Consider the following 15,055-nt stretch of genomic DNA (forward strand, 5'->3'; position numbering starts at 1 on the left):
CTTGAACAAAACAAGGATGAACTGGAGAAAATGTCCTCGGTTGTCTAGAAGCATTGAGGTTTGAGATAAATGTTTGACAAGAACAAGTAGAAGAAGTAGAAGTAAAAGAAGAAGAAGAAGTAGTAGAAGTAGAAGAAGTAGAAGAAGTAGAAGTAGTAGAAGTAGTAGAAGTAGTATAAGTAGAAGTAGTAGAAGTAGAAGAAGAAGAAGTAGTAGTAGAAGAAGTAGTAGAAGTAGTAGAAGTAGAAGTAGAAGAAGAAGTAGTAGAAGAAGAAGTAGAAGTAGTAGAAGTAGTAGAAGAGGTAGAAGAAGAAGAAGTAGTAGAAGAAGTAGTAGAAGCAGTAGAAGAAGTAGTAGAAGAAGTAGAAGTAGAAGAAGAAGTAGAAGTAGTAGAAGCAGTAGAAGTAGAAGTAGTAGAAGCAGTAGAAGTAGAAGTAGAAGTAGAAGTAGTAGTAGAAGAAGAAGAAGAAGAAGAAGAAGAAGAAGTAGTAGAAGTAGTAGTAGAAGTAGTAGTAGAAGTAGTAGTAGAAGTAGTAGTAGAAGAAGAAGAAGAAGAAGAAGAAGAAGAAGAAGAAGAAGAAGAAGAAGAAGAAGAAGAAGAAGAAGAAGAAGAAGAAGAAGAAGAAGAAGAAGAAGAAGAAGAAGAAGAAGAAGAAGAAGAAGAAGAAGAAGAAGAAGAAGAAGAGACAGCCTTACCCACGCTTAAGGCACAACATTGCTACAACATAAACTATATATAAATGAGATTATTGGTGGTAATTTACTTTTACTATATTATAAAAGAGGTTATATCAAAATGACATCATCTTCAGGTGGGCATCGTAGTTTAGATGGCATCAAAGCCATACAAGCTTTATTGTGCTCATCAAGTGCCATCTCTGATCGCATTATCTTTTATTGTGGATCAAGCGCAGTCGCCGCAGTGCATCTGCACAGGTGCGGCCTCTGATAAGTGCTTGTCTTTTGTTTTTTTCACATAAAGAGTTTCCACAAACAAACACAGGTTGAGGAAACTCCCTTTGGGTAAACAAAATGTCTGATATATGACACCTGTCGCACTGGTGTGTCCCTTCTGCTGCAGACGGACTCACTGATTTACATTGACACACGCCCTCAACTGCCTTCAGCCGTGTGGGTTTCAATACGATTAGCTTTTCGCTGCAAGAGAAAAGATGTCAAAGCTCAGTGAAGAGGATGAAGTGTCACAAGAAGGACAGGCTGCGTGGCTTGGGTTTGGATAGAAATTTTTATCGAGATGGTGTAAAATATAAGTAACCGATAATGAAGGCAGTCTGGATTAATGGTGTCAAACTCAGAGCTATTGAAGTGTACTGAAGTCTAGTGTCATGTGCAAATATGTGAAACCAGTCTTAAAAAAGTACAATAATATCTTGAGTATTACTCCATATTCAATCGATTTAATTTAGTTTTTTGAAGCTGCCTTTAGCGATGCCTTTTTGATTTTTTGTCATCAGTAGGTGGATTAGTGAATTCTGCTCTGCTCCACCACCAACCCCCCTCCCCTCACCTGGCTCTCCCCCGTCGCCCACGCCCCTCACTCCCCTCCACACTGTTTAGACCACAACCTGCTCTGATTGCATGCAATGACATACGGAAATCTCATTAATCTTGTATGAAACACACATTCACCCGCATAAATAAGATATGCAGGTGAATATTTTGAGATTTACATTTATTTGCAAAACTACAACTTTCATGAAAGCCTGTCACTTTTTTTGGACATTTAGAACATAATAATTCTATTTAGAACTAAGTTTACAGCGCAATACTTGTTTTTCTCGCAACCCTTGAATGCCTCAGCCTCTCCTCCGGTGCTGCTTTGCTTTGTGAGGAAAAAAAGAGCTGACAGCAGTAGATCAGATTAATAAACAAACGGACATTTCATGAGGATTTCAGCGGCATCAGAGCAGCTCGGTTAGATGTTTGTCAGTTCACAATCTTTTTGTAAACTACTGTCATAATGCTAAACTGTTAGCCGCTAACTGTTGCTGCTTCGAACATTTGCATCTCTTGTTCACGTGTTTGTGTTAACATGGGGGGGGGGGCATGTGGGGGTGAGGGGTGTGTTAGGAGGTTTGCTGTGAGGTGAGGGCGTGGATCTATTATAATAAACGGGTGAGGGAGGATTGAGGTGCAGTGCCGGTCTCCTTCTGCTGTTTGTGAGTGTGGCGCACATGGTGGCACATCTAGAGGCGCTTATTAGTAATGCATCGGTGCCGGACCGGCAAAACGGGACCATTTAGAGTAGCTTTAATATTCAAATATATACATTTCATAAAGGATTTTAGTCACATGGTTCATGATATAGACATTTCAAAATAACTCTTCAAAGAAAAATGTGTGCTTTCCACTCCTGTTCTATTTAACGCAAATAGTTTCTATTTTATTCCTCAAACCTCAAAACTTCACTCCCACGTCTGAGCTGTTACTGTCACACAAGTGTAGACCTTAAAAAAGGACAACGCTGATGCTTAAAATTGAAAAAACAATCTTTCTGTTCCCTCTATTCAATGACTCAGCTCCATAAGATTCTCACTGGCTTGATCTTGCTACTCCCATAAAATCAAACTCCTATGTAACATTTTGCTATAAAGCTGTACGTTTAGTCATCCCAGTGATGGGAGTGCAGTCGTGATGCTGATCGGTGCAGACGGGGCAGGGGAGTCCTGGGAGAAGGATAAATCTACGGGAGCTGTCAGACGGTGGGATTCGCTGACGAGGAGGAACCCAAAATACCAGAACTCCCTTTTCTCCCTTTTCTGCATAACCTGCCTGTGAGCTGCAGCCACTAGTTTTGAAGTTGAGTCATGAATTTCACAAGAAGAAATGCTGTATGATTTGGTAACATCTCTGGATGCCAGGAAGCACAGTATGAGGAAACAATTGAAAAATGATAGTAATATTTCACTTAAACCTTTCAGCACATTCGTTTTAATCAGAACAAGACAATCACAGACATTGTGCAATTGTCAATCTTTTTATGATCTTATTATTTGGCTGCAATAAAAAAAAAGATCAAAAATGAACCTTCACATTCACCGGGAAACAATTGTCTTTAAAAATAATATATCAGGATGTATCAATTTAAATTAAAGGGATATTACAGGATTTTTGACATAGGGCTTCATTTCCGAGTTATCCAGAGTGTTGTTGATTTCTGTAGATATATATATTTTAAAGTCATGCAATCCTTGTATTTGAAGAGTTTAGTGGAGCTAAGCTAGTGCTAGGCTAGTGCATGACTATGGTATCTAGTAGCCTGCTTTAAAAACCTCTTCAAAATCATCGGGTAGTCCTCCAAACGTTGCCATATCTGATTTGTAGAAAGCTCCTTTGTGAATTCTACGTGTAGTAATGCAGGTAAACAAACTACTGTAGATCCGGTAACCTAGCAGATCACTCCGCCGCTGCGTAGCTACAACCAGGAAGCTGACGCTGCTCAAAGATGCAAATGCAAAATGGTTATATTTCAAATATGATTCAGTCGACACAGACATTTATATCGGTAGTCTGGTGTTATAAGTGATTTGCCTCAGGTGCTCTGTGCTTGGGTCAGACTGTTTTTAATGCAGGCTACTAGTTACCATAGACATGTGCTAGCCTTGCACTAGCCGAGCACCAATAAACTCTTCAAATATAAGGACTGCATGAAATTTAAAAAAATCTCTGGATAACTAGGAAATTAGGCCCTATGTAAAAGTCCTGAAATATCCCTTTAACAACATCAAAATTCTCTATTTACATTTTTTTTAAAAGCCTTTATTGCGATGGGCTAATAAATCATTAAAACATTTATCTGGTTTCTTCTTTGTTTTTCTTTTAAATCTTTGAGGTTGGATATTGTTAGAAACAGAAATCAAATAACGCAGTGGAAAACTCCTGGAAAACTCCTGGACAATACAACACAAAGAAGCGGCCAGTGGATGCAGAGCAGCACAAACCTGAATTATTGCTATGGTTTAGAGTCTCATAAATCGTAAGACCTCCCTCTATTCCAGATAAAATCTCAAGTGTCATCAATGACGCGTGTCCCTGTCTCTCTGCGTATGGACTGTCTATTTGAAGCCTTTCAGATTTACATTGCACTCGTCTTGACTCTGATTGCCTCCAATGAACTGCCATAGCGTTCGTGACTATTATGTGGAGCTGCCACTCTTCTCCAGTATCCAGGTTTTTGTGCCTGTCTCAGACCCTCTTCAAACACCTGGCTCGGCTCATCCGTCTGTGGCTCTTCTCCCCTGACCGTCGACCAGACAACAGCGACGAGGAAGGGGACCAGGCACACCTCAGTTTAGATTATTGACTATTGTTCAGAAAATTCTCTTAATATGTGGTAAAGAAATGAGGGCAGATTTGATCAAGTCATAGCCAGTAACCAGGTTGCTGATTGTAGGAATTAGAAGAGTGACTTTCTTCTCATCTACACAATATAATAAAAAAAAAAGTGGACACACATCATGCATCATTGAGGCTTTGATATTTTTATTTAACCCAGGGGTGTCCAAACTTTTTTCACTGAGGGCCACATACAGAAAAATATGGCCGCACTCAGTAGAGGTCAGATATATAACTTCACCTCTATTGTATTAATTAAAGTTAGCAAATTCAATAAAATGTTAACTATGCTTTTTAATTGAATATGCTTAAAGCTTTCTATTAATAGATTTTCATTTAATTAAGGCCAAAAAAAAAACCAATTATAAGTAAATGTGGCTAACACACTACAAAAAAGCAATGAAAACATGACAAAATCGTGACAAATATATGGCAAAAATGTGACAAAAAAGGCTAAAAACGTGAGACAAAAATGCAAAAACAAAAAACTAAAATGTAAAACAAAAACAAGGAAGAAGCTTTTTGTCGGTCTTAGCTTTCAAATGAGGTATTACACTGGCCTATAGGCTGTGAGCTCCAGTCAAGAAGCTTTTAGACTTGGGTGAAACTGGAGAAAAATGTGGGGTTAAGGGGTTAAAGGACTGCCTGGAGCGCCCTCTACAGGCTGCAGTGGAAACGATACATTATAAAACAGTAAACACAACCTTTTACTTTTAGTGATGCGATAGTGATGAACACCTCCAATGGTTGGGGTGGGATAGCATGCCTTTAGGGGTTTTGCTGAATATGATATGTGGATTCTCACCCATATATTTTAAATGTAAAATAAATTTTTAAAAATTGATCGCAAAAAAAAATAGCAAAAATATGTCAAAAGAGCAACGAAAAAGCAACAAAAAAGCAACAAAACATGCTGAAAACAAGACAAAGAAATGAAATGAAAAAAAAAAAAACGATGAAAAAGCAACAAAAATGCCATAAAAAGAGACAAAAACACACACAAAAAATAAGAAAGCAACAAAAGTGCGACAAGAAATGGTCTAGAAAAAAAACAAAAACCCAATGGAAAAAGCAATGAAAAAGCAACAAAAGCATGACAAAAAAAGCCACAAAAAGGAAACGAAACCATGACAAAAACGCTTTAAAACTTTAAAACTTTAAAAAAAAAAACGTTTTTTTTTGGGTAAAGCCGAACTGGAGGAAATGCGCTTGGTTCAGGTGGGAAGTAAGAGGTTAAGGAGTCACCAATCTAAAAAACAGGGCCAAAAACAGTCGATGTAGCAGAATAGGGCACTTTGAGCGACCACTATGGACTGAGCCGCGACGCCTCTGTTTCATGTCCCAGCTGTGATGAGACCAGGCGCTCCTCTGTCCCGTCGTCTGCCGAACCAAACAGGTCCCCTCTGTTTACAGCGCGTCGCCCGGCTGTTTATAAGAACCTTCTTTCCATTCGCTCACACACTCGGGAGCCTGACAGCGGACCCGCGCACCACCAGACGGATTACACCCCACGGAGGAGACGCCAGTCCCCGCAAGAACGTGAGAAGCAAGCGCGTTACAAGATTTTTCAGACTCGTCCAAAGTGACATGGTTTGGCTGTTAAACTTTAAAAAGGTAATTTATATCAGTGGAGATTAGTCATTCCAACACGTTCTAAAAAGTTTCATTGTGGCTGTTCAAATGTAGCCAATAAACTCAGGCATTCCTGACAATAAAGAGCTGCAGAGATGTAAAAGTAAGAGGCAGTGAGTGCATGTGGTCATTGTCTCCACGCCCTTTGGTTTGCAGTTTGCCCGCTCTAAACATGTGAGGTGGATCTTTTTAAGCGTGGCAAGCAAAATTTTAACATAAACTGCTTTACAATTTCTTTAAAACAATAAAACTCCAAGACGAGACACTGCAGGCAAGACTTTATTTCTTTCAGGTTTCGGGTTTTGGGCCAATTTGGTTTCTTAAAGCAGAACAAAGTGCCCCTAGAGGCCACAAGCGCCACTGCAGGTGTCGTAGCATGTTGCGTTTTTTTTACTCATCAATTGTCTGTGAGAGTAAATGCTACGCTGACAGAAAAGACAAAGGGAGAGAGGGATATTGTACATCCAATGACACAATGGAGATTATTTTTTTTTCACTCAAACTTGGCTGTAGATACTGTTTAAGTGGCGCTAGCCCGCAGTTAGCCTGTTAGCTTCTTCTTCGTGATTATATTAGTGTGTATTGGGGCCACCGGGTCGGAGCAGGGAAAGTTGCTGGTGTGGTTTTCTGGCCTGAGACACCAGGGGGAGATGAAAGACCACCCCAATCACCCCATAAACAATTTACCTCAGGGAAGGATTTATTAAGGTAAACAAGTTACTTACTTCTGCTTTAACCTGTTACCTGCACTGGTGCGACAACATCTCCACATCACTCTCTCCTGACAGATTTTAAACTTTCCAGCGGTGAACTGAACAATATTTTAAAGTTTTTTTCAGAGGGATTTTTTTTTTATATCTAATCCCTAGCCTGATTTATTGAGTTTTCAGAAAAACAAGGCAACATTTATATTTGTACAGATCCTTCCACTAATAAACAAAACAAGATGTCAACAAAATAAGTACTTTAAACCTGACTCGATGCATTATAGATTTTGTCGCCAAAATTTTAAGCAATTTTGGGCTTTTTTTAGGAATAAAGGGCCTCATTTTTACAAGAAAACTTAAAATGACAGAAAACTTGCAATATAGTTTTTCCTCATATTTATGCCAGTAATCTACAGTTACAAATTGATATCTCTATAATTTAAAAAGTTTCCCTATTGACCTGCAGTGTCTCCACAGGCCGTCGTTTTTTGCATACTGAGATTATGTTCTTACCTGAGCTTAGATGATGCGCACCTGTCTGGTCTTTACGCGTGTTGCTCAGTCACGGAAATAGACCAAAGATGTTGTTGGATTTTTTTGCATTACTGTGCGGACGTCGAAGTGCTTCTCCAAACAACAGATAGGTCGAAGCTCAGGTAAGAACATATATCTCAGTGGCGGTGTACACTTATATATTACCTTCATCAGATACTCAGAACGCTCTACATTACTTTATTTATTCACTTACTGAAAAAAGAATAGGATAAAATTGTCAAACTTTGGGGCTAATAATTGAACAAGTGAGCTACTGAAGTCCTGGATCCGTGTCATGCTCTTCTGATGGATGCAAATCAGCATTTCTTTTTGTATGTTGTGTAAGTTTTTTATTCACTCTTTGAAGGTGGGGATTTTACTGTACGCTTCCCCTCCATGTTTCCCCCTCTCCCTGTGTGAAAATACTTGTGAGGATAAGGCCCCGCTAATCCAGAACTGAACTGAATGGCAGCACTGTGAGCGTGAGGCAGGAGGAAAGAGGGCAGCCGGGGACCCCAGACACCGCAGGTCGACCCGGCACAAAGACGGGCTCAGTCTACGTCCACTGTAGAATAAATATACACATCCGAAAAACATACAGTGGGCAGGAACAACTCGAGCTGTAAGTGTAAGATCGGGTGCTTGTCGTAAGTTTCTGGGTCAAAAAATGTAGCTGAAGGTTTTATGTAAGAGGGGAGTTACGTAAAGCAGCTTGACAAAACAAACGGCGCTGAACTAGTGAACGACACCACCGGCCGGGGAGATTTTTGTTCGCATTTACAAACTTTAACACAGTACCATTATTTATCGGAGTCTAAACTTTAATTTCAAGTCAAGAAACACAGCCTGGTCCATTTTGCTTTCAGTTCAGCCAGTGTTTTAGTCAAAAGGTCAACTCCAGCAACTATGATTCACTCAACATCGTCCAAGGAGAGCCTCAAAGAAACACAGAGGAAGACTTCTCTCAGACATTGCAGACGATAAACTTTCTCCGTAGTAAACCATGAGAAAAATGTTCAAGGTTAAGTGGCGTTGCTCAAAACAACATCCACTTAGGTCAAGGAGCTTTCGCTACTTTTCTGTTGGTTTCATCACATCATCAACGATATATATTTGTTGTTGCAATTTTCCAAACAATCTAAATATTATCTTAAATATACTGTGCCTCTCGAAAGTACTGAAACCCCTTGAACTTTTGCACATTTTGTCATGTTTACAACCATAAACATAGAGATATTATTTTGAATTTCTTACTGAAAGTTCACACACAAGTAACAGGCAACTGTGAAGTGAAAGCAAAATGATACTAGCCCTAACCATTAAATAGAAGCCACCTGTGTGTAATCTACTCTCAGTATAATTACAGCTGTTCTGTGAGGGCCTCAGAGCTATGGTCGGAGTGTATTGGTCACTAAACATGAAGGTCCAGGAGCACCAGAGAGGTCAAGGATAAAGCTGTGGAGGATTTTAAAGCAGCGTTAAGTTATACAAAGATGTCCCAAGTTTAGAACATCTCACGGAGCACTGTTCAATCCATCATTTGGAAATGGAGAGAGTATAGCACCACTGCGAGCTTACCAAGGCGTGGTCGTCCACCTAAACTAACAGACCGAACAAGGAGAGCACTGGTAAGAAATGAAACCAAGTGCCCCAAGATAACTCTGGAGGAACTGTGAAGTGCTGCTGCTGACCTGGGGGAATCTGTACATGGGACAACTCTCTACTCTACACAAATCTGGCCTTCATGGACGAGTGGAAGAAGAAAGCCATTATTGAAAGGAGGCCATAAGAAATCCCGTTTGAAGTTTGCTAGAAGTCATATGGAGGACACAGCTCCATGTGGAAGAAGGAGCTTTGGTCAGATGAGAGAAAAATGTAACTTTTTGGCCCAAATGCAAAACGTTATGTATGGAGCAAACCTAACACTGCTCATGGTCCTGAGTGCACCATCCCCAGTGTCAAATATACGGGGGGGAACATCATGCTGTGGGGCTGCTTTTCCTCGGCGGGGACTGGGAAGATTGTAAGAATAGTTGGGAAGATGGATGGAGCCAAATACAGGGACATTTTGGAGGAAAACCTGCTGGGGCGGAGATTCACCTTCAGCAGGACAATGGCCCTAAACACAAAGCTAAATCTACAATGGAATGGTTTAAAAAACAAACATATTAATGTGCTAGAATGGCCCAGTCAAAGTCCTGACCTAAATCCTATTGAAAATCTGTGGAAAGATCTGAAAACTGCTGTTCACAAGCGCTCTCCTTCTAATGTGACAGAGCTTGAGTTGTTTTGTAAAGAGGAATGGGCTAAAATGTCAGTCTCTAGAGGTACAAATCTTGTAGAGTCAAACCCCAAAAGACTTGCTGCTGATATTGCAGAAAAAGAAGGGGGTTCCACAAAGTATTATGCTGTATGAATACTTGTGCACTTTTCACTTTTACATTTTTGGTAAAATAACAGAGTCATGTGTCATTTTGCTTTCACTTCACAGTTGCCTGTTACTTGTGTGTGAACTTTCAGTAAAAAAATCAAAATAAAATCTTATGGTTGTAAACATGACAAAATGTGCAAAAGTTCAAGGTGCATTAGTACTTTCGAGAGGCACTATATGGCCCATCTCCAGCCACAACCTCTTTGCTGCCGGTGAGGATGTCCATACTTCTTTGGGCATCAACAAGAAGCCCTCGTGGCTATGTTAGACTGTCACTTCCCCCGAGTCTGTTTACTCCTCTGACCTGCTCCTAATGTGAGATAAGCAAAGAGGCTTTTTATACTCGCTCCTAGGCTAAAATCAGTGGAAGGTGAAATTAAACTTCCGAGCTATCCAAACAGAGGTTAAGCTTTTACTGACTTTGACAAATTAGTATCAAACACAAAAGATACACAAACAAAGACGAAAGGAATTCTCAATCGAAACGACAATCACAAAAGCAAACCGAATCTTGAGCGGAAAGCGGTAATTAAATATGAAAGGCTTTGGGAGTTTCTTTGTGAATCTGCAAGGACAACACCAATATTAAAAGATTCGAAAATGAATGACAATATTCACACAAACTGGGAACGGGGCTCATTGTTTTCACTGCCAAAAAGCAAACCATTTGTAAAAGAAGCAAGTCAGCTTACCAGAATTCAGTTTTGCATAAAAACTGACAACTGAAAAGTGTAGTGCATTAGCTATCAAAGTTGAAAGAAATACAAGCTTAAAACATGCATCAATGCTTTTGAGATCTTTTAGACATTTGTTTTGTTTTCCTCAGTCATTGGAAACGGGAAAAACAAGAAGATAACGCTCCATCGTATAATTTTTACATGAGTCTTTTTTTAATATTAATGAATTTGGCTCTCGTGCTCTCGGGAATCTTGCAAAATTGACTTTTCTGAGCTTTCAACCATGTTTCAATGTTTTATCCTCATCAAACATTCAGAAAACAGCATCGCACGCTCTGTTTGAACCTATTCTGCCTCTTCACCTGCACCTGAAAGATGTATCTGTGCTACTTTTCTCCTTTTATATCCTAATCAAAAGCAGTCCTGGACTGCTGTTGCTTCATTCACACATGTATTAGTAATAGTATGTATTCTTGCCTCACTCATCCACACCCAAAACGCCAGTCCACACTCCTGTAGACGTCAGAAAGAGAGGCTGTGTTTTAAAGTCCAGGCACCTTCACCAGACTCTGATCCAGTCCATGGTCCAAGTTTCATAATCACATATTACAAAATCATCAATAATGAGACTCAAAGTTATATTACAAAAGCTAGGGGGCATAAAATAGCTGTAAAAGCCTGATTAAAGTACAATATAGGGCATTTAAAAACTCCACTGCCTTAAATAACTGTAATGAAATGGCCACTGTTATTTGCCTCCTTTGGGCTTTGGGTCTATATTTGAGAAACGTATTCTTATCTAACTTATTATGCACAAAGACAGATGTGCTTGATAATTCAGCAGAAAGTTATAAAGTTGTACTAGACTTTTTCTCCCGCCCCTATTATGCTCCATTGCAAGTCTGGCCTCTCAGGTAGACGGAGAACACAATTCATCATGCCTGCGGGGACTGGTTGTACAAACTTTCTCAAATATAATGAGACTCCGTTGGTTTGGTGGTCGCGAGTTTTGTTGTGAAAGTGTGGCCCTATTTCATCCACGCTAACTGCCACTGTGATCCTGTCACCGTCGCATTTGCGAAGTCAGCAGATCAGCCTCTGACCACCATTCGTCACAGGGCAGGAAGCAAAGGGCACGCACAGTTCAGGCACAGTAGCTACAAATTGAGCTAAAAATACGGATACTTGAAAAGGAGATTTGACACTAGTGATTACAGCTTTCTCCACTGTTTTTATTTCTATATCCCCCACTTAAAGCTAATAGTTCACCTATCTTGAGCAAAACATCAAAACTACGCTTTGTTTCCTCTTTCAGTGCAGCCAAAACCCAGTTTCAGAACAGAGGACTAGCATAGACATAATTTGACCTCTTTGTAGGCTAATGGCACTGTAACAAAAGCTCTTAGACGTCACCAAACTCTATATTGAAATAAAGACATCTTGCTCCCAGCGACAGGGACATAACACTGGCCTCTGATTGGCTGAGCAGTTCATCTACTTTGTTAAACAAAGACATTTACACACAAGATGAGCGTTTGAAATAGCAGCCGGTAACATTAAGTATGTCAAGTGAAGGATAAGGTTAAAGTCACATTACATATGTTTGTATCTTGTGAGTTTTAATCAAAAGCAATGAACAGCAGGGACAGGTTTTAGTTTAAACAATAATGTAGAATCTGTTTTTCTTTCTATGTAGCTGTGAATATGACAACTGTGAGTTCATTCAAATTGATTTGTGTTTTATTGATTTGATTTGCCTTTAATGGCCAACGTTTTATACATTCTTGCTCTGTAAAGCACTCTGACTTAGTTTGTCGACTCAGGAGGTCATTTATCAAGTGAGTCGCTAAATAGTGAGTGCAAGCTGGAAAATAGCTTGTAGCTATTTGTGGACATGTTGACAGCCAATTTACCATTTGATATTGCCTCTGTTACAGTTTTAGGGCCCCAAATCTGATGTGTAAATGAGAGGATGCTGAGTGAGTAAATGACTCTGCTGCTGATCCAATTTTGCATGAGCTACTCATTTAGCACATGAGCAAACACTTGGTAAATGACCCCGAAAGTGTACACAAAAAAAACATCCCTTGCCTTCTTTCTCCCATTTCATAACCATCTATGATCTTCAGATTTAGACATACATTTCTACACACTACATAAATCCCCTGTTTGATATAATCAGCGGCCTGCCTCCTACACATTTGCATATTCTCTTGGCTCCCTCTGATGTCGCTCTCTCACTTGGCAGAGACACTTGACCCCCGTGGCTGAATTAAAAAGCCAAACAAACGATGTGAATCCTTTTTAAACCAACACGCTACTACAACGCTTATTCACAAAAGACCTCATCTGCAGTGGAGGCAGCTCAAGTGTGATGAAAGCACTTCATGGATGCTCACTGAAACGCACAGCAGCCTTCTCGCAAAAAAAAAGGCCCCGCCCACATAGCGCCGGCCCGCCCTGGCACTCTCTGTCACCATGTGTCTTCACTTCCTTCCTCTGTCAGACAGTTGTGAGGCCGCCACAACAGATGCACGAGGGACATGGAATTCAAGAGCTGGGGGGAAGCCTGAAAGGACGCTATGAGAAGAGACCCTCCGACCTTCGAGATACCTCAATTTACTCACTTTTACTGAACAAAAGGACAATTTCCATGTGGATACAACACCACTGAAGTGTGGCTGAATACTTCAAAGAACATTGCATAACAGTCTTATCTACAGTCACTAATGATAGGGCTAATGAGCTATATCTTTAAGTTATATCACAGGTCAAGTAAAGGCAGTACCAATACGACTATAATTAATAAAAATGTATGTTTAAGGAGGGATGTCAATGGAAAATGCCACTGTACACATCAAAGAGCCACCAGGCTTGTTGTTGTGTATAACCTATCATTAACAGGATTCAATAAAGGTAGTTCACAGTCAATAGAGCAGCAATGGCCAGTCAGTTTCTGTTTCCTCTAGTCACATATTTCACCACATCCAGCCTATATCATAATCATTATGAACACGCATATGCAGTAAATGTGTGTATGAAACGATTTAGAGCTATCAAGAACAATCATGACAAGGCTCAAATAGCTTTAGTGTTTTAAAAGCTCATAAGTCACTAATTTTGTCCTCAACAGGAGGTGAACAGTGGTGACTGTGCCCGACCACGTGTCACACAGAGCCTATCTGCAACAACACACTTTTACAGCCCCTATAACTGATCATGTTGAAATCCGTTAAAATACCACGTCAATCAGCCTTAAGAGTAAAAAAGAAAAAAAATGAAGTAGGCCTGAACGTAGAGCTCCTGAAACGCCTGGTCTCAAGAGTAAACTCCGCATCAACAGGTGCCCAGCCGGTTTACCGCACACAGACGCACACAGAAGCAGGTACGAAGCATGCAAATCGGGCGTCAAAACTCACACAAAGGCATGGTAGATGAAGGCCCAGGCTCGCGGTCGCTCCAGCACGTTGTACAGATAGTTTTGCAGGCGGCGGTAGCGGACGTTCCTCCGGCCGCTCTGTGCGCTGTAGATGAGCGGCTTCCCCAGCAGACTCAGCCGCGCTCCCTGCTTCCCTCTCAGGCTGTCGGACCCGGGGCCACCTGCAGCGGAGGAGCCAGAGGAGGCGGACAGCAGACCGTCTCCCGCGCTGTTCATCATCATAGTCACCCTTCGCCCAGACTCGACATCCTTCCCCGGCGAGGTCCTCATCCAGAGCCCTTCTTCTGCGCTGTGGTTCCGGGGCATGGCATCTCCAACCACCGCAAGTGCTTTACCAGAGAGAGTGTGTGTGCGCGCGTGTGTGTATGCGTATGGGAGAGCGGCGCGCGCGTCTCCCCCCCTCACATGCTATAAAGTAGAAGCACGTGCGTTTTATTGAGACAGAAACACATCCAGTCAGCGCGCGCGCTCTGACGGGAGTTGGTGAGAGAACACGACGCCACCGCAACTCTCTCTGACCGCCTCCTTCCTCTGTCTGAGCGCGCAACGGCAGCAGCAGCAGCGGCGCACAACCCTCGACCGCTTCATGAAACCTGTTACCAGCAGCCAGCAGCCATAACGGGCCACAGCAAAACTAGGAAGTAGCCTATGTTTCATTTCAATATTTCTGCATGCTTTCCCCTCGCGCCTCAGTTGCCAAAGCCACTTTTGAGTGGCTTTTACGCAGCGGTTGTCGACCTTTTTTAGGCTGTCGGTCGGCGACCCCAACATTTTCTTACCTTGAGCTACAGTATTTACAGAGAGGAAAGTTAATCTCACTTTCAATGGTTCAATGGTTAATCATTATATTGCAAAGGGGGGAAAAAGCCTAATCAAAAATGCCACCCATCTGTTACATTTACATTGTTATTCAGAATCGCTGAAGATCCCAAGTTCGGGGGACCCCAAGGTTGGAAATCTCCCCATCCTGGGATCTTCAACGCAAGGGTTGTGAATCCCAGGGGGGCTTTAGATTATTTGACAACGGCTTTTTGATAAAACTTTAATTTAAAGGAACAGGCCACCGTTTTTCCATACTGAGATATGTTCTTACCTGAGCTTAGACGAGTTGATGCGTACCTGTCTGGTCTTTGTGTGTGCCCTCAGTTACGCAAAATGACCAAAGATGTTGTTAGCATTCGGCCTCTCCCAGTATATATATAAGACCAGACAGGTACAAACTCAGGTAAGAACATATCTCAGTACGGAGAAACGGCGGCCTGTTCCTTTAATGATTTGC

The 15,055-nt window shown here is 41.2% G+C and overlaps 1 protein-coding gene across 4 annotated transcripts in view; it reads right to left on the reverse strand.

Moving 5' to 3' along the window:
• Positions 1–14,400, reverse strand: part of kcnq5b (potassium voltage-gated channel, KQT-like subfamily, member 5b) — a 192,724-nt gene extending 178,324 nt beyond the window's left edge. Inside the window, exon 1 of one of the 4 annotated variants that reach the window (XM_079553308.1) lies at positions 13,757–14,400. In XM_079553308.1, the coding sequence (XP_079409434.1) occupies positions 13,757–14,082 (326 nt within the window). In that variant the 5' untranslated portion in view covers positions 14,083–14,400. The remainder of the gene's footprint in view (positions 1–13,756) is intronic. The other 3 variants (XM_079553309.1, XM_079553310.1, XM_079553311.1) reach the window with 3 other exon arrangements.
• Positions 14,401–15,055: the final 655 nt, after the last annotated feature.

Source organism: Gobius niger (genome assembly GCF_951799975.1).
Source record: "Gobius niger genome assembly, chromosome: 3".
Taxonomy (NCBI): Eukaryota; Metazoa; Chordata; class Actinopteri; order Gobiiformes; family Gobiidae; genus Gobius; species Gobius niger.